The sequence below is a fragment of the Phyllostomus discolor genome, chromosome 5 (assembly GCF_004126475.2).
Source record: "Phyllostomus discolor isolate MPI-MPIP mPhyDis1 chromosome 5, mPhyDis1.pri.v3, whole genome shotgun sequence".
NCBI lineage: Eukaryota > Metazoa > Chordata > Mammalia > Chiroptera > Phyllostomidae > Phyllostomus > Phyllostomus discolor.
Window position 1 is genome coordinate 149,812,791 of NC_040907.2, and position 16,729 is coordinate 149,829,519.

Here is a 16,729-nt window from a genome sequence, read left to right on the forward strand (position 1 = left end):
AAAACAATTAATTTTTGATATTAGGTCACAAACACTTCTCCCTGTATACAGTTATTTTAATACTTACTGAATATGACATCTGGATTTTAGTATTGGGAACCAATTTCACCTTTCCTTCACTAGTTAGATTAACATCAACAATTCGATTTCCATTAAACCCTATTTCAAGTTTTTTGTAGGTCCAAAGATAGTAATCTTCTCCATTTTCATCTGCTTCACCAACAATACCTACAAAAGAAATAACACTTTATATAAGGTAATTTCATTTAATGTTTAAAGTACATTAGAACAAAATGTCATGAAATGTTTTTATAAAACAGTAAAATTATTATTCTGCATGGTTAGAATGCGGCAAAAGTGCAGGCTGGACTTCTACTCTTTGTTAACTACTTGGCAAACACAAATCATGGTCACACCATGGTTTTAAAAGAAGTGATAATATAATCTATCATTAATTTGATCCTTGAAGTTTATGCTTTTTCATTAGTATGACCTTCAATGTAATATTTATCACCTTATCTGTGTATACTCCCTAATTCAAAATTTCAGGGAAGTGCTATATCACCATCTGGCAAGGTCATCTATCGATTTAGCAGTGGTAAACTAAAATTAAAACTAAGGTCCCCAGAGGCCCACTCCAGTACTTTCTCTAATAACCCACAATTTACCATTCCTAGTAAGCTGCACATATGTGCATATTAGTACCAAAACTTAAAATGCCTCCTTTCTTTATTCCTGAAGTTCTGGATCTATCCCTGGGAAGACATAAAATGAAAGAAGACCTGAAACCATAAAAATCCTAGAAGAAAACATAGATAGTAAGCTTTTTAAACATCACTCTTACCAATAATTTTTTGGATATGTCTCCTCAGGCAAGGGCAACAAAAGCAAAAATAAACAAATGGGAATATACAAAATTGAAAAGCTTATGAAGAGCAAAGGAAACTACCAACAAAACGAAAAGGCAACCTACTGACCTGGAGAAGATATGTGCAAATGACTTATCCAGTAAGGGGTTACTATCCAAAGTATATAAAGAACTCATGCATCCAGATGTATCAAAACACAAACAATCCAATTAAAAAACGGGCAGAGGACCTGAATAGACATTTTCCCAAAGACACACAGATGACCAACAGGCACGTGAAAAGATCACTAAGCATCAGAGAAACGCAAATCAAAACCACAAGATACCACCTCACACCTGTCAGAATGACTACTATCAAAAAGATAGGAAACAATAAGTATTGGTGAGGATGAAGACAAAAGGAACTCTCATACATTGTTGGAGGGAATGTATGTAAACTGGTGCAGCCACTATAAAAAACAGCATGAAGTTTCCTCAAAAAATTAAAAACAGAACTACCACAAAACCTAGCAATTCCACTTCTGGTATTTATTCAAAGAAAACAAAAACACTAATTCAAACACACGCACTCCTATGTTCATTGCAGCATTATTTACAATGGCCAAGAAATGGAAACATCTGAAGGGCCCACTGATGGATGGATGAATCGATAGAGAAGTGGTACGTATCTATAATGGAATACTATTCAGCCATATAAAAGAATGGAATCTTACCACTTGCAACAATACACATGGACCTGGAGAGTATCATGCTAGGCAAAATAAGTCAGATAGAGAAGATTTTACTTATATGAGGAATCTAAAAAACAAGATACATGAACAAGTAACACAGAAACAGACTCACTGATACACAGAACAAACTGGTAGTTACCAGAGGGACGAGGGGTGGGAACAGGGGCAAAATAGGGGCAGGAAATTAAGGAGTACGAACTTTATCCAGTTATAAAATAGTAAGTCATGGGAAATATACCACATAGAGAAACTGTCAATAATACTGTAATAACTCTGCATGGTGACAGAAGATAACTGGACTTATGGTGATCACGACATGATGTATATAAATATTGAATCACTACACTGTACACCTGAAATGAATATATAGTAAATCAATTATACCTCAATAAAAAAATGAAAAAACTGTTGAAGATAAAATGTAATGAGGCAATAGCTTAAAATAATCATTTTGACCACGACTTGCGATGGTGGAAGGGGAAGACCAAACAATATGAGGGCAACAGGCAGTAGCTGAAGACCTATCTCTTATGCTCATATACTGTCAACTATTTACCCAGTGTTTCCTACCCAAGCCTGTATTCTTCCCAAAAGCCTTATATTCTAAAAGTTAATCCTTAAGGCCTTCTATGATCAACACATTTCATTCAGGTATTACAGGGGGGAAAAAGGTTATTTCTTATTAAAGATTGTTTATTAACTAAACTGGTTCTCTCTAATTGGTACAAATTCAAGGAATATAGTTTTGTTTTATTTGGGGTTGTAGAGAAATAATGAAATCCTTCTAATAATTTCATCAAGGTTTATTTAGCTACCTACTCTGAAAATTCTGGGGGTGGAGAGACAATTACATGAAGTGAGAACCTATTCTCAAAGGGGTTCTCAAGCCTTGGCCAGGTGGCTCAGTGGGTCAGAGCATTGTCCTGCTATGTCGAGGTTGTGGATTTGGTCCCCAGTCAGGGCACATACGAGAAGCAACCAATGAAAGCATAAATGAGTGAAACAATAAACCAATGTTTCTCTCCCAAATAAAATTTAAAAAAAATTTAAAAGCACACTTTTAAAAATGAATAAAAATAGAAAGTAAAATAAAAGATTCTCAAACCTTACCCTAAGAAAAACCAAATAAAATGTTTCTTCGGACAAGGATTCCTATGGTTCAGACATTCTAGAACACCCAAAAGCATCTCCCTAAACACTGCAAACCCTATAATCCCAAAGCTAAAAAAGAAAGCACAATTCCCACATTTTAAGGAGGCCTATAGAAATGACCGAAAGAAACCTAAGGTCCCAGACAAGAAACCCATGAGCAACTGAAAACACCAGGAGAAGGGCCTGCTCTGTCATCAAAAACAACAACAATAAAAATAAAAAAATTAAAAAAAAAAAGGAAACCTAGGCTAATGGGTTGGTTCTCCTGAATTACAGGCTCAGAAATCACCAGCAAATGTTGAACATATCTTCTTGCTGCCCTCAGAACTGATCACAAAAATGTCTGTTAATGTAATACTAATTATAGTCATTTATATGAAATGCTTACTATTTATCCTAATTAACATGCAACACAGTAACAATGATGCATGTATCTTGAGATGAACTTCCTTGTAAATTTCATCTTAGTACCACACTAAACTCTGATGTTATGTGTTCAGTCTTTGAGTTTGCTGCTAATGAATATAGTAGTTTGCTAACAATTTTAAGAATCAGAATATTAATTTTACATAAGAACAGGTGTCCAACCCTCCACCCACCAAAAAAAAAAAAGGCTAACATAAAAACCACTAAGAAAAATGTGATCGAACATGCTGAGTATGATAGCTGGCTGTGCTTTGCACTTTGAATAACTTAAACCTAACACAAATAATGTTTGGATTATGCATAAGGTTGTATTAACTATGCCATAGCTCTTCTCCATTAAAAGGGATAAACAAACTAAACATAAAAAGTTAAACATAAAAACTAAAAAGCTAAAAATTTAAAAACATTTTAAACATAGAGTTCTGTAAAATAACACAGAAACTAGCAAAACAAGTCATTTAAAACCTACCATATCGAAAACCCATCTACCACAGTTTCATATGAGAGAAAACCAGAATAAAACTTCAAAGTCCTATTTCATTCCTTTAACTGCACTTGATAATACAAATCAAAACAAGGTATGAGAAAAATGGGGGAAGGGGGAATAGTTCGGATCGTTCAAAGCACCTTTTAATCCCTTAAATATTAAAATTTATACTACATAAAAACTGTATTTTGAGGGAGTTTCATGTAAGGTTTGGCTATGTCAAAAACCTTTCAAGTAACAAGGGACCATAAAACCAGTATTAAAATCCTTCTATGGAAAGTAATGAAAATATATTTACTGATTCAGTGTAAAATCACCTTAACAGAGCTATTACATAAATCTTGTTTATTATGCAAATATTCCCAAACTTGAAATACAACATACAATACTTACCCCATATTGGTAAGTCATCTATGTACATCTGGTACCAGTAGTGATTTTTGATAGCATACACAAATGCATCTCTCTTTTCTTTATCTAAGTCAATTTCACAGTAAGTGGCTGGCATTACATCATCTGCATAAAATAAGAATGGCAAATTAACACACTGGTTTGCAAAATAGTTATAGGAAAAATAACAAGAAAAAAAAAATCAACATTTCCGAAGCTATAATTTCTATTTATAATAGTTGAATATGGGTGATAAATAGTGGGGGTTCAGTACACAGTTCTTTCTTTTAGGTGTGTATGTTTAAGACTGTTAGGAGGGACAAAGGGGGAAAAATTGGGACAACTGTAACAGCATAATCAATAAAATATTTAAAAAAGACTTTTTACAATAAAATACTTTTAATCATTTTTATTTTCAAAGATTATCTTATGAAGTAAGAAATCATTCCTTACGTAGAGAAAATGATACAAAAACATTTGCAAAGCAACTTAAAAGTGAATACATTGTTTTAAAGAACAAAATTTGAAAGCTTAAATACACAGGGAAATTTTCATTTACATATACAAAAACCTAAGAACATCATCTCATAGAGAATTGATGATTTCTAGCTGTAAGAACTCTGACATAAATATTCATTTGAACATTCTTAGAAACGAAAGTCACTAGAAGCCACAAATTCTATGAGGAATCACAGTAATTCTTCATAATTAGCAAGATTAAAAGGCAAACCTCTATCTAGCAGTCAGCACTGTTTATAAATTACCCGAAAGTTCCCTGGAGATGAGTCACTTCCACTCCCCAGTGCTTTAAAAAATACTGCTATCATAATACTGCTCATATGGTCTTTAACATAAACCTTTCAAAAATGTGCTTATGATTGTTAGTTTCTAAACAAAACAAAATCTGAAAATACCTCAAATACCCTAGATGTTCATCAAAAGGATTGAACTGGTTTTGTACATTACTTAAGCAATTAGGAAAAAAAATCAAATCTTGACAACAACAAAAAGGCACAGTTGTTTGTTAAGTTTCCTTGTACTGTTAACATTGGTTACTCGGAACTTGAAATGCAATTTCCCACAAGAAACTCAGCTAAATAAATTTTTCGAGACAGGAGAAGGGAGGGAGAAAGAGAGGGAGGAAAACCTTAATGTGCAAGAGAAACACCCATCAATCAGTTGCTGCTTGCACACCCACAACTGGGGACCTGGCCTGTAACCCAGGCACATGCCCTGAGAGAAAGCTGAACCAGTGACCCTTCAGCTCACAGAATGCCGCTCAATCCACTGAGTCACACCAGCTAGGGTGACAGTTCAATTTCTTAAATGTTAACTAAAACTTCTTACACATAAATTAATAGCCACCTATAATATTATTTATAAAAGAAACAGCAATCTGCACTGTAACTCCAGACACCAGCAACATGTCTCCTAGATCCTCAAAAGAGAACAGCTCCACCTCAATACAGCTCAGCCCAGAGAGGGCCCGCCAAGACCACAACACAGAAGATGGCAGGAAACACTGAAGTCCCACAAAAGACAAACATAAAAATACTCTCATTCTCAAAGTGGGGAAAGAAAATTGCTTTATCTCCAACAACAATGGGTCCCACACAGATTTTCTTTCTACCCAGGCCCTCTGAGGCAGCAAGGAATTTAGGACTTTCATTATGGAAAAAACTGAGGGCAAGCAGAGAAGGAAGGAAGGGTGAGGACACAGACTGCAACAGAGGGTTCCTACAGGAGCTGGGAGAACTGGCAGCCAGTGGACCCCAAATGGGATTTCCATGGACTGTGAAAGGCACAAAGGGCAGCAGGCAACAACGGCTACAGTGGGGAGGGTGCAAACCAAAGGAAGGTCCAAGTGTGAGCAGTAACGAATGCCCAGAGGCCGTGGGAAACCTCATAGCAGCCTCTCTGCAAAGCCACCGAACTCCTTGCAGTTACAAGCAGACATTCACTGATAACTGTCCTTAACAACGACAATATGTAGTTTTACATATGAAGTTCTGAGATCCACAATATGACATTTACCTATAAAGCCTTTAAAAGATTCCTCCTCACAGGGTGAATTTAAGTTCAACTCTCTTTTCCTAAATTTCTATCATCCCCTCTCCCCATACACTCTATCTAAACTCGAGTGCCTCAAGTGCTCACACACCTGTGCTCTCTTGGCCTCTGGACTTTTTTGCTTATGCTGTAAACTCCACCTCAAATGTCCAATCTTAAGATCTTTCCCATTCCCCACACCCTCCCCTCCACAGAGTAATCCCTGACTCCCTACCCCTCACACCTCCCCAACCCCACAGCCTGCCCCCTTCTCTGAAGTCCCAAGGCTTTCTCTCCACACCTCCCCACAGCAACTAGGCCTGCAATACTTACCACCTCTTCTAGCATCTCTGCTCCTCAAAACAACCACCAGATAGTGAGAGCTATGTTTACAACTAATTATATCCTTTTTGCCCCCAGCTATGCCTGTTGCAGTACCCTTCACAAAGCAGGTACTAAAACAAAAAATTTTAACAAATTTTAAGAGCATGATTTTCTATTTATTTGGCAAAGGAAATCACTAAGTATACTGAGTATGCACATTCCATGCACCTGTGTGTGAATGGAGTCTGTGTGTATAAGGAGAAAATGAGCAGAGCATCGCAAAAGGACAAGAAGTCTGAAAGAGTCGCTCTCACCGATGTGAAACCTAGAAATGTGGTGCAAGGAAAACCTACCATGATGCCAGGCTGTAGAAAGGGCCTTGGTTAGTCATGTTTTAATGAAATTCCTCTTGCAGGCATGCAGGCAAATACAAACACCAGAAATAATTGAAGAGGCTGGCTGCTCAAGGGAAACAGCACTTCTCTCAGGGGGGAATCACTTACAGATAAGAAGGCAATGTCTCTGAATGTGCCAAATCATCATCCAGCATTCTACATAACTGAAAACAATCTGAAACATCTATCATTGTAAATCAGTGCTTTAACATTGTAATAGGCTCTACCTTTCTCAGATGAGATACACACCTATGAACTTTGAAGAGAATGCAATTAAGATTTTACTAAAATAAATACTTTTTATGTGGAAAAAAACAAAACCAAAGTTATAAAGTGGAAAATGTTAATACTGATTCTTCAAACAGAGAGGAAGGGTAGATTATGGAAGCTACATACCAGTAAGTCTGTCGTCAATTCCCAGCAACACTTCAGACTAACAGTTGAATTGATAGTGAAAACATTGAGAAAAGAATGTGACTGTTTATGAGTTCTCTAAGAACATTATTATGCCTTACTTTGTTTGCTCTCTCTTGATGTCATTACTAAATTGGAAAAATCACACTCTACCTCAAATTTAGCAGTTTCTCTTGAAGTCAATATAGAGAAATTTACTAGTTATGTGATTAAAAACAAGTCATTTTAACCTCAAAGCAGAGATAACGTCTATGGTATCTCTTTCCCATAGTAGTACTAAGAATTAAAAGTACCAATGTATTCAGTGTTAAGTTTCCTTGGGGCACACATTTCTTTAAGAATCCAACAAAAGCACCATCTTCCTGGCCCCCACCCCAAAATTCACACAAAACTATGTGTACAATTTCAGAGGGCCCACGGACCCCTGAAGCCAGAGCTTCTGATTCAACTTTATATATCCAGAGCCTTCCATGGTGTTGAAATGCAGTAAGCACTCGAAAACTGCTAAACGGATTTTTTCAAAGGGGAGTGGGGCCCTGGCTAGAGGCTCAGTTGCTTGGAGCACAGTCCTGTACACCAAAAAGGTTACAGGTTTGATTCCTGGTCAGGGCACATACCTAGGTTGTGGGTTCAATACCCAGTTGGGATATGTACTGAAGGCGACTGATGGATGTTTCTCTCACATCAACGTTTCTGTCTGTCTCTGTATCTCTGTCTCTCTTTCTCTCCCTCTCCCCCTAAAATAATCAGTGAGCATATCCCCAGGTGAGGATTAAAAAAAAGGGCAGGGAGGGAGTAGGAAAACTGGTGTATTCACAGTTAATTAACCAAACATATATAAAGAGTATTAATTAGGTAACTGACCAACCTGAATGGCAGTATAAACTGTACAATTTTGTCTAGATGTCTATTTGGCAACATGTATCAAGAACTGCCTTCCAAGGCTGGCCAACAATGGCCCGTGGGCCACGTGTGGCCCAGGATGGCTACAAATGCAGTCCAACACAAAATTGTAAATGTACTTAAAACATTATGAGATTTTTTTTTGTGATTACATGTCACAATATATTTCATGTGTGGCCCAGAGACACCAAAAGGTTGGACATTCCTGGTACCCTTTGATTCACTAATTCCACATCTAAGAATTCATTGTAATAATAGATTCGAGATGCATTAAAATACTTATGTTCTAGGACAGCCAAAAGCATTGTTATTTCTAACAGAAAAAAAAAGAAAAAAAACAAGAAAAGCAAGGAAGGGCATAAGTCAGAATATCTTGTAATCAGAAAATGAGGGAAATTACAACACCCAAGCTATAGAATACTACATAAACACATTTTTAAAAGAGTAGCCCTGGCTGGTGTGACTCAGTGGATTGAGTGCCAGCCTGCAAACCAAAGGGTCGCCAGTTCACTTTGCAGTCAGGGCACATGCTTGGGTTGTGGACCAGGTCCCCAGTCGGGGACACGCAAAAGGCAACCACACACTGATGTTTCTCTCCCTCTTTCACCCTCCCCCTCTCTCCAAAAATAAAGTAAATAAAATCTTTACAAAAAAGAGTAATTAACAATATGAAGACAATCTTGTAAGATGTTGGGAAAAGAGTAGAAACTAATTTATATAGAACTTAAGTGAGTTAGTAAGGTGCTTAGATCAATATATAATCACATAATAAATACTACATAAGAGCTAAACAAATTTTTAAACTATATATATAACATAAACCCAATTTTTAAACATTTTAAATAATGTGGATGAATATAAAGAAACAAGGATGAAAGAAATGTTAATGGTAATTATAACCAGGTGACTTTTATCTTCTTCTTTATATTTCTCTGTAGTTTCTAAAATTTGTATACTGATCCCTATATCATTGTTAAAATAAGAAAATATATATACACATACATTCCTTTGAAAACAACAAACAAAAAAAAAGGCTGACCTCAATCTGGAAGAGAATAATGTTTTCCATGGTTTAAATATGAACTTATAAAAAGTCCACGCTATATAAATTTACAGTTGATACAAAGTTTAAGGAATTGCTAATACCAAAAATTCAAAATACCTAGACTCAAGATTCAATACAATATTCAAATTATATGGTGTGGCTAAAACACTTTGGTTGAAACCAACAGGACAAAATATTGCTTTAAGTTCCCATCCTTCCAATTAAACAAGAAAGATTAACCACAAATATCTTTTCTATCCTGAAACCCCATTAAAATGTCAATACAGGAATAAAAAGAAAAGATTTTAACAAATTTTTGAAAAATGGAAAACAAACAGAAGAGGGCAAATGACTAATAAAGCAGAGGAAACCGTAACAGAAGGGAGGCCATTGGTGTCACAGAACACAAGAGACATTCAGGACTTGGAGACACCACAGATGTCGAGAGGTAGAGGACAGATGTAGGACTGAACACATGGGGCAACTGTATGAAAGTATGTTTACAACGGGACTGAATGCCTGGGTCCCCTTCTCTGCCATCACACAGCTAAATGAATAATAATAGCAGCCTGCAGCAGACCAGAGGCCCTTTCTAGAGGAAAAGTCTTTCCAGACCAGAGTGGCTCCAGAATCAGGGAGCAGAATCTAGGGACTGAAAGCAGGGTGGAGGGATTACCTAAGGTAAAAATCTTCAGGCTGGATGAAAAGGACTTGCCACCCTCCCAAGCCCTTTCCCCACCCTTTAGTAACCAGGCCTTTCCACCCAGGCAGAGAGCTAGAGGGAAATACCACACTGTGGTTAAAAGCTCAAACTCCAGTGTTGAGCTGCCTGGGTTCAAATCCTCACTCTGCCACTTTCCCCTTCTGAGAATCCTTGGATACCTTATTTCACCTCTGGGCTGCAACTTCCCCATCTAAAAAATAGGGATAAAATACCTCATACACTTATTTTGAGAATGAAAACAGTCAAGATTGAGAATCATTGAACTAGAGCCGGATAAGACTCTAAGGAGCCCTTGGCATTTCTCTGTCTCTGCAGTACTCTCAACTTAACCGTTCCACTCTAGAGAAACAGAAGAAATACTTGTAAAATAATTTCATCCTTCTGTTAAGTTGGGTTATTCACAGAAAATTCAAGGGAAAGGCAGTAAAAAAATGGGAGTAAGGAATCCTCTAGAAGTCATAATTCATTATACAGCAAGAATTCTCAAATGAGGGAGAAGGGAAGTGGGTAGCGATCTCCCTTTGTACAAATTAGTATTTCAAAAAACTCTAATAATCACAGTGAACCAATTATCATAAAAAAAAAGAAGTAGGCACAAACTGCCTAGGTGCTAGACAATTTATTGGGAGCTTACTATGTCTTAACAGCTAAGGATGCAACAGTGAACCCAAATGCCACTGTCCTGCCCTAGCAGAACTAACTAAACCACCCAGAGAGCTACTGCAGTAACTCAAAGATACATCAAATCCTATAATCAATAAACTAATGTAACATAATTGCTTATACAAAATCAAGTTGGAACTACAGACCCATACTATGCACTATTAGTATTCATATCAATGACCACTTTTTGAATGTAAACTATGTGTCAGGAACTTTCATAAATGTTCTACATACATTACCTTATATAAATCTGATGGTTCTATCAAGTGGATATTATTTCCCTCATTTCACAGATGGGGAAAATGACATCAAAGAGTTCAATAATTTGCTCACAACTACACAGGTAGGCAGAGTTCAGATGCATTATGTCTCTCTGACTCCAAAGCATGTGTTCTTTCCACTCCACAATGGCAAGGTTCCATCAGGTACCCTCTAAAAGTAGGGTCCTGAATTCAGGCCTGGTTCAAAGATTTAATTTAAGTCTGCCCTTCTCTTTCTAATTATCGCTAAAGGGTCTGAATTTAACATTTTGCCTAATGATAGTATATAAGACTATTAGGAAGGAAAAAGCAAAGTTGTGCATAAAATTTCAAGTGAGAGGTATCCTACATTACATTTAAAATTATCACTAAGTCCCTAAAATAGTCTATATAGTGACTATAATCTTATGAAATAATACCAATCCACTTAGCTGACAAAATCTACTAGGTAAAAAAAACTGTGATATGTATATATGTGTGTATGCACACTGAAGTGTTTATACATACACATATGTGTATATAGAGAGAGTTCTTTCTAGTTTCTCAATATTTCCAAAATTTTTTCTTACTTGAAAATACTTTCAGAAGAACCTTTAAAAATCAAATACTTGAGGGATAAAGGATCAGCAATAACGTAAATATTTCTACAGTTTATACAGGGACAGAAAGTTCATGCTTCCATGACTTTATTAGTATGTTGTGATGTACCTTAGACAAATCATTTCATCTCTGGGCCTCCCCAATAGGAAATCAAATGACACAACTCTAAGGTGCAGCCTTAAATAATCAGGAAACCTTATAAAAGTTTTCAAAGAAGGATCAACTTTATCTTTGAATGAGGCAAGCAAGGGGCTATAGTAGAAAGACAAATCTAATCAACATTTACTACTTCAGCTGGACCACTTAATTTAGCAGCTCCCTCACTGCATATCCATGCTGGAGGTACAGAGTTGACAAGACTCCAAGGAACTGCCAACTCTCAGGGAGTAACACCTGGCCGATGCTTGTTCTTTTAATCTAAAAGTGCTTAGTCTGAAAGGAAAATAAATCCTACTTTGACAGCCCATGAAAACGGGTCCCATCTATCTAAATAATCTTTCCATCTCAGTCTCAAGGAACTAATGAAAGAAGAAAGGTTAAGACAGCTGAATGAGTACTCTTCTTCAAGTAAACAAGGGTAAGACTATCAAAAGTGATGAAATTTGTCCATCACAGCAAAGTAGGACTTGGGGTTTTTGCCTTTTCTCTCTCTGTTTCCTCTTCAATAAACTAGAAATATGTGCCCAAATAGAAAAAGAGAAAGTATGTGAATAAATGCAAAATTGAGTTTCTCGAAGATCACACATTCTAGTCTATTTTCTCCATATTTGTGATCAGATATTTAAGTTACCTGATTAAATTAAAACATAAGCCTCAGGGGATGCTATAATTCATGAACTTATAAGATAAGTGACTGTGGTTTCAATTTACAACTTAATTTTATAATTAAGCCCCAAGGAATACAATGGGGGAGTACAAATATGTATACCTGTTTTCGACAATAACAATAAATATTCTAAAAACAAAATAAAATTTAACAAAGTTAAACATCACCTTTAAATTATTTTCTTAAAATATATCTCATTTCATACCATCCTCCCCAAAGTGCTAAAAATACCAGAAGTCAGTTACTGTTCATTTCACAAATGTAGGCAATACAGTCAATTCTGGAGTACAACTTTACTGAAATTAATACAGTAAAAGAAACAGGATTAAAATTCAAAGCTCCTGATTAAAAGATCTATGCTCTATTCAAAAATCAAGACACCTAATCGAATATCCTGCAAAAATTCAATTATTCAAGCTTCTGCTCACTGGATTAAAAATGTCTGTGCTGAGAATACACTGTCTGGCAAACTTCACAGAGAAAAACAAGAAGTATAAAACACACTCAAAGAACCTGACAAAACAAATGCCTGCATAATAAATAAGGAGGCTCTTTTTCAATTTTAGTATGTCTTTGACTTATTTAAAACCATACTAACCTAGGCCCTGGCCAGTTGGTTAGAGCGTCGTTCTGCTATACCAAGGTTTAGAGTTTAATCCTCGGTCAGGACACACACAAGAAGCAACCATTGAGTGCATAAATAAGTGGAACAACAAATCAATGTTTCCCTCTCCCCTACATCTCTCAAATTAACACGTTTTTAAAAAGCATACTATCCTATAAGTACTGAGAGTAAATTTATACAACACTTTTCAATATATTCTAAGCCAATGGTACAAGTTTAAAACTGAGGATTTACACAAATAGTTAAGTATCCATACACCCTATTACAGCCCCACACCTCCAGAAATTACTCCATTATGAATCTCTGAAGGTCTTCTCCAACCACCTACATCCAATCACTAGAGGGTTTAGTAGAAAACACTTTTGAGAGAGAAATATTCTAGGAAAATGTAACTTTATTAACATTTTATTATTTTAAAAATATTCAAAATAGATCTGTGTTGGTTACTAACATACTTTTCTAAATGCAATACACTTAAGTCATAGATGAAAACATTTCTTAGAATCTAGAGCAGTCGTACTCAACTAAGAGTGATGAGCAACACGTAAGGACTTTCTGGTTGTCACAACTGGAGAGTGCTACTGGCACCTAGCGGGCAGGAGAAGCCGGGGACTCTGGTGACATTCCACAATGCACAGGGCAGCCCTCACAAAATGAATGATCCAGCCCCAATGTCAACAGTTCCAAAAGCTGAGAAACCTTGGTCTACTATCTAACTTGTATTTGAAGGACTACGAAGGTTTACTTACCTTTGAATTTAATATCCAGCCCACTAAATTCCAATTCAACTCCTTGAAGTGCTTCTCCCAGAGTTTCATGGTAATGACTGATGCTTTTTTTTGACCCCACACAAAATGGAAGTGAAAAGTACTTATACGTCTCTTGGCGATTATGGTAGGGCCCAACAGTATTCATCCATAAAACAACTTCCTCTTTATCTTGATACTGAAATAAAAAAAAGCAAAAAAAAATTTTTTTAATGTAATTCAAATTAAGGGAATATTTTTAATTTGTTCTAAACAAAAATGTATTGTCTCTGTTTAGGAAGCTTCAAAATAAAATACTGGAAGTTTCTTTTAATCTGATGATTAATGACCATACCTTAAAAGTGAAACTTGGTGAATTTTAAAATTATATCCTTTGATTGTGATCTCAGGCAGATCCACCTTTTCCAAACTTTGTTTTGCAGGTGGTATTGTTTAAACTGAGTCTACTAACTCATACGAATATGTTTGTAATTATTACTTATACTTTCAAATAATGGTAAACCTATGACCAACATGATTCACCATGCCAACACAAACGAGGAAAGGGGAAACAAAATCAACAGCTTATCCAAACCTCGTGTTAATCATTAGAAACTCCAAAAACCTGCTGCCAGCAAAGAGCATTTCATCTCCTTTCCAAACTTTCCCGTGGTACTGGTCAAAGTACTGGAGAGGAGAGAAATGACTGAACAAGAGAAAGAGAGAACCATACTATGAAATCACCAGTCTATTCAAACCATCATTCTATCTTCCTCTTTATCAGCCTGAAAGACCATATATGATATTTATACTTCTTTGATTAAATAACTATTCACCCATCAGTTACCATACAGAATACCATACTGAAGCGTGGTTTAGTAGCTCTGGGTAGATGACCCTACCTTTCCAGGGTTCAACTGGGGGATTTGTCAAAGATTTCTAAGACCTCCCACTTAAATGTCCAATGATTCTATGAAAAGCAGTTTACCAAGTAATTTAAAAATTAGTAACCCTAATTAGCAATATAAAGTCAACATAGGATATAATTTAAATCAGCTCATAGTGCACAAGTAAATCACTGAACAATTATTTACCAAGTGCCTACCATGGGTCACACAGTAACTGTGTTTGTAATTGAGGATACAGCTTTAAATAAGCAAGTTCCCTGCCCTATTGGAGCTTAGAGCCTAAAGGGAAAGACGGACATTGAACAAGCAATTGTGATCAGGTAAGGTGCTATGAAACATTTAACAGAGGAAGCTCTCCAACTAGCCCAACTATCAAATCCTTAGCTCTGATCCTCCATCTGAAACTAATAAACATTTTCAATCAAAACCCAACACCTCCAAAACTGAACTCATCCCACCCAAATCTACCCGCTTTTGTTTTTCTAATGGTACCACCAATCTCCCAGACATGGAGCTCAAACACCAGGTCCCTCTGCTTTCCAAAAAACACTCACTTGTCTACTCTGAAGTCCAAATCATTTGCCTCTTCCTTTTAATTTACAGTATCATTGTCCTAGAACTTAGATCTAACCCCCTCATCTTCAAAACTAATAAATTTCTCATTGCTTATGTAAGACATCATCCACGTCATCAAGGAAATAACCATCTCACTTTTTGGCTACATGAGACATGTACCAACACAGCGTTAGGTGTTAAGGATACACTGTCCTTACTGTCCTAAGATCAATTAAATACTTTCCTTTCCTTCAAGATCACAATCCATAGAGAAGCCAGACTGTAAATGATTAACAATGAAAAAGTGTTATAATTAAGATAATAAAGAGCTAACGTAGCAACAATAAAGGAATGATTAACTCTTCTGTGACAAAAAAAAAGATCAGGAGGAGTAACAGTATGGGAAATCATAAACTGTTTTAAGTGAATTCAGAAAAACAGCTGATGATCTTCATGTATGAAGAAATGAATCCCCATTCAGTTGACAAATATATGTATGCCACCACTCTCCCATCAATGCTTATGGTCACACAGCACCAATGAAGGTAATCCTTTCTGCTAAACACAGACACAGGCATTATATGGATATAGTGTCAGAATTCTCTAAACAGTACTCTAAACCAATCACTATCAACTGGCTGAGTTGGTATTAGAACTGAAACCTGTGCAGTAGGCAGGACACTCTCTCCATAATACAATGTATACAGAAAGTATTTAATAAATATGATGGAAAAATGCTGAAATGTGAAGTTCCTTAACAACTTAGTAAAAGAAGTTTGAAGAATGTGCACTGGCTGACATGTGCAATGGCTGCACTAGTACCCTTTCAGAGAAATAACAAAGGGGAGGTAACAAAATACATCCATTTAAGATTAGAATGCTGAACGAGAAGACCTACTAATGAGGACCTTGCCATTAATCCTGCTGAGTGTGCAAAAAGGTTTAAATGTAACTCATAAGAATTAGCACAACACACTTTCCCTATAAATCCTAATACTCATATTCTTTAAAAAGACAAATATTTGAACAATAAAGAAATGATTGCGGAAGTAGGGTGTCTAATTATGTTATTCAAACTGAAACACAGGGCTGAAATAATTTAAGGGTCGCAGTGTGTGTTTAACTACACATTCTGAGATCACTCATTCTAAACATTCATAAAACCGATTAAGAGAGTAGAGTTGTGATGACATGATGCAAACTGTAAGAGAATATATCCCATTTTGTAGTCTAGGATTCCATCTGGAAAGAGGACTGAAAACAGTAATTTAAAATATGCATATAGTATATATACAACAGCGGACCCTAATAAAACAGGAGCTTATTAAAAATGTGTATTTATTCTTACACATTTAAACTTCAGTCAACTTCAAAGTACTCTCCATTTCATGCACCTATGAAATAGGTGCAATACACCTATCAAGATGTTTTTTCCACTGCTCAAAACAGTTTTTGAAATCATAGATTTTGATGCCTTTTAGTGTTTCTGCCATTTTTTGTTTCACCTCTTCTGTATCAGAAAAACGTTTCCCTTTGAGGACTTTTTTTCATCCAGGAAAACAACAACAAAAGAAAGTCACATGGGTGCAGGAGCTGGTGATTACAGAGAATGGAGCACGGGAAGGGGGCAGTCATGCC

The 16,729-nt window shown here is 36.2% G+C and overlaps 1 protein-coding gene across 1 annotated transcript in view; it reads right to left on the reverse strand.

The window, feature by feature from the left end:
* TM9SF3 (transmembrane 9 superfamily member 3) overlaps positions 1-16,729 on the reverse strand; it is a 61,196-nt gene that overhangs the window by 37,514 nt on the left and 6,953 nt on the right. The window contains exons 2-4 of the mRNA XM_028513766.2: positions 13,632-13,827; positions 4,058-4,180; positions 68-228 (exon numbers count right to left, since the gene is read on the reverse strand). Coding sequence (XP_028369567.1) covers positions 68-228; positions 4,058-4,180; positions 13,632-13,827 — 480 coding nt within the window. The remainder of the gene's footprint in view (positions 1-67; positions 229-4,057; positions 4,181-13,631; positions 13,828-16,729) is intronic.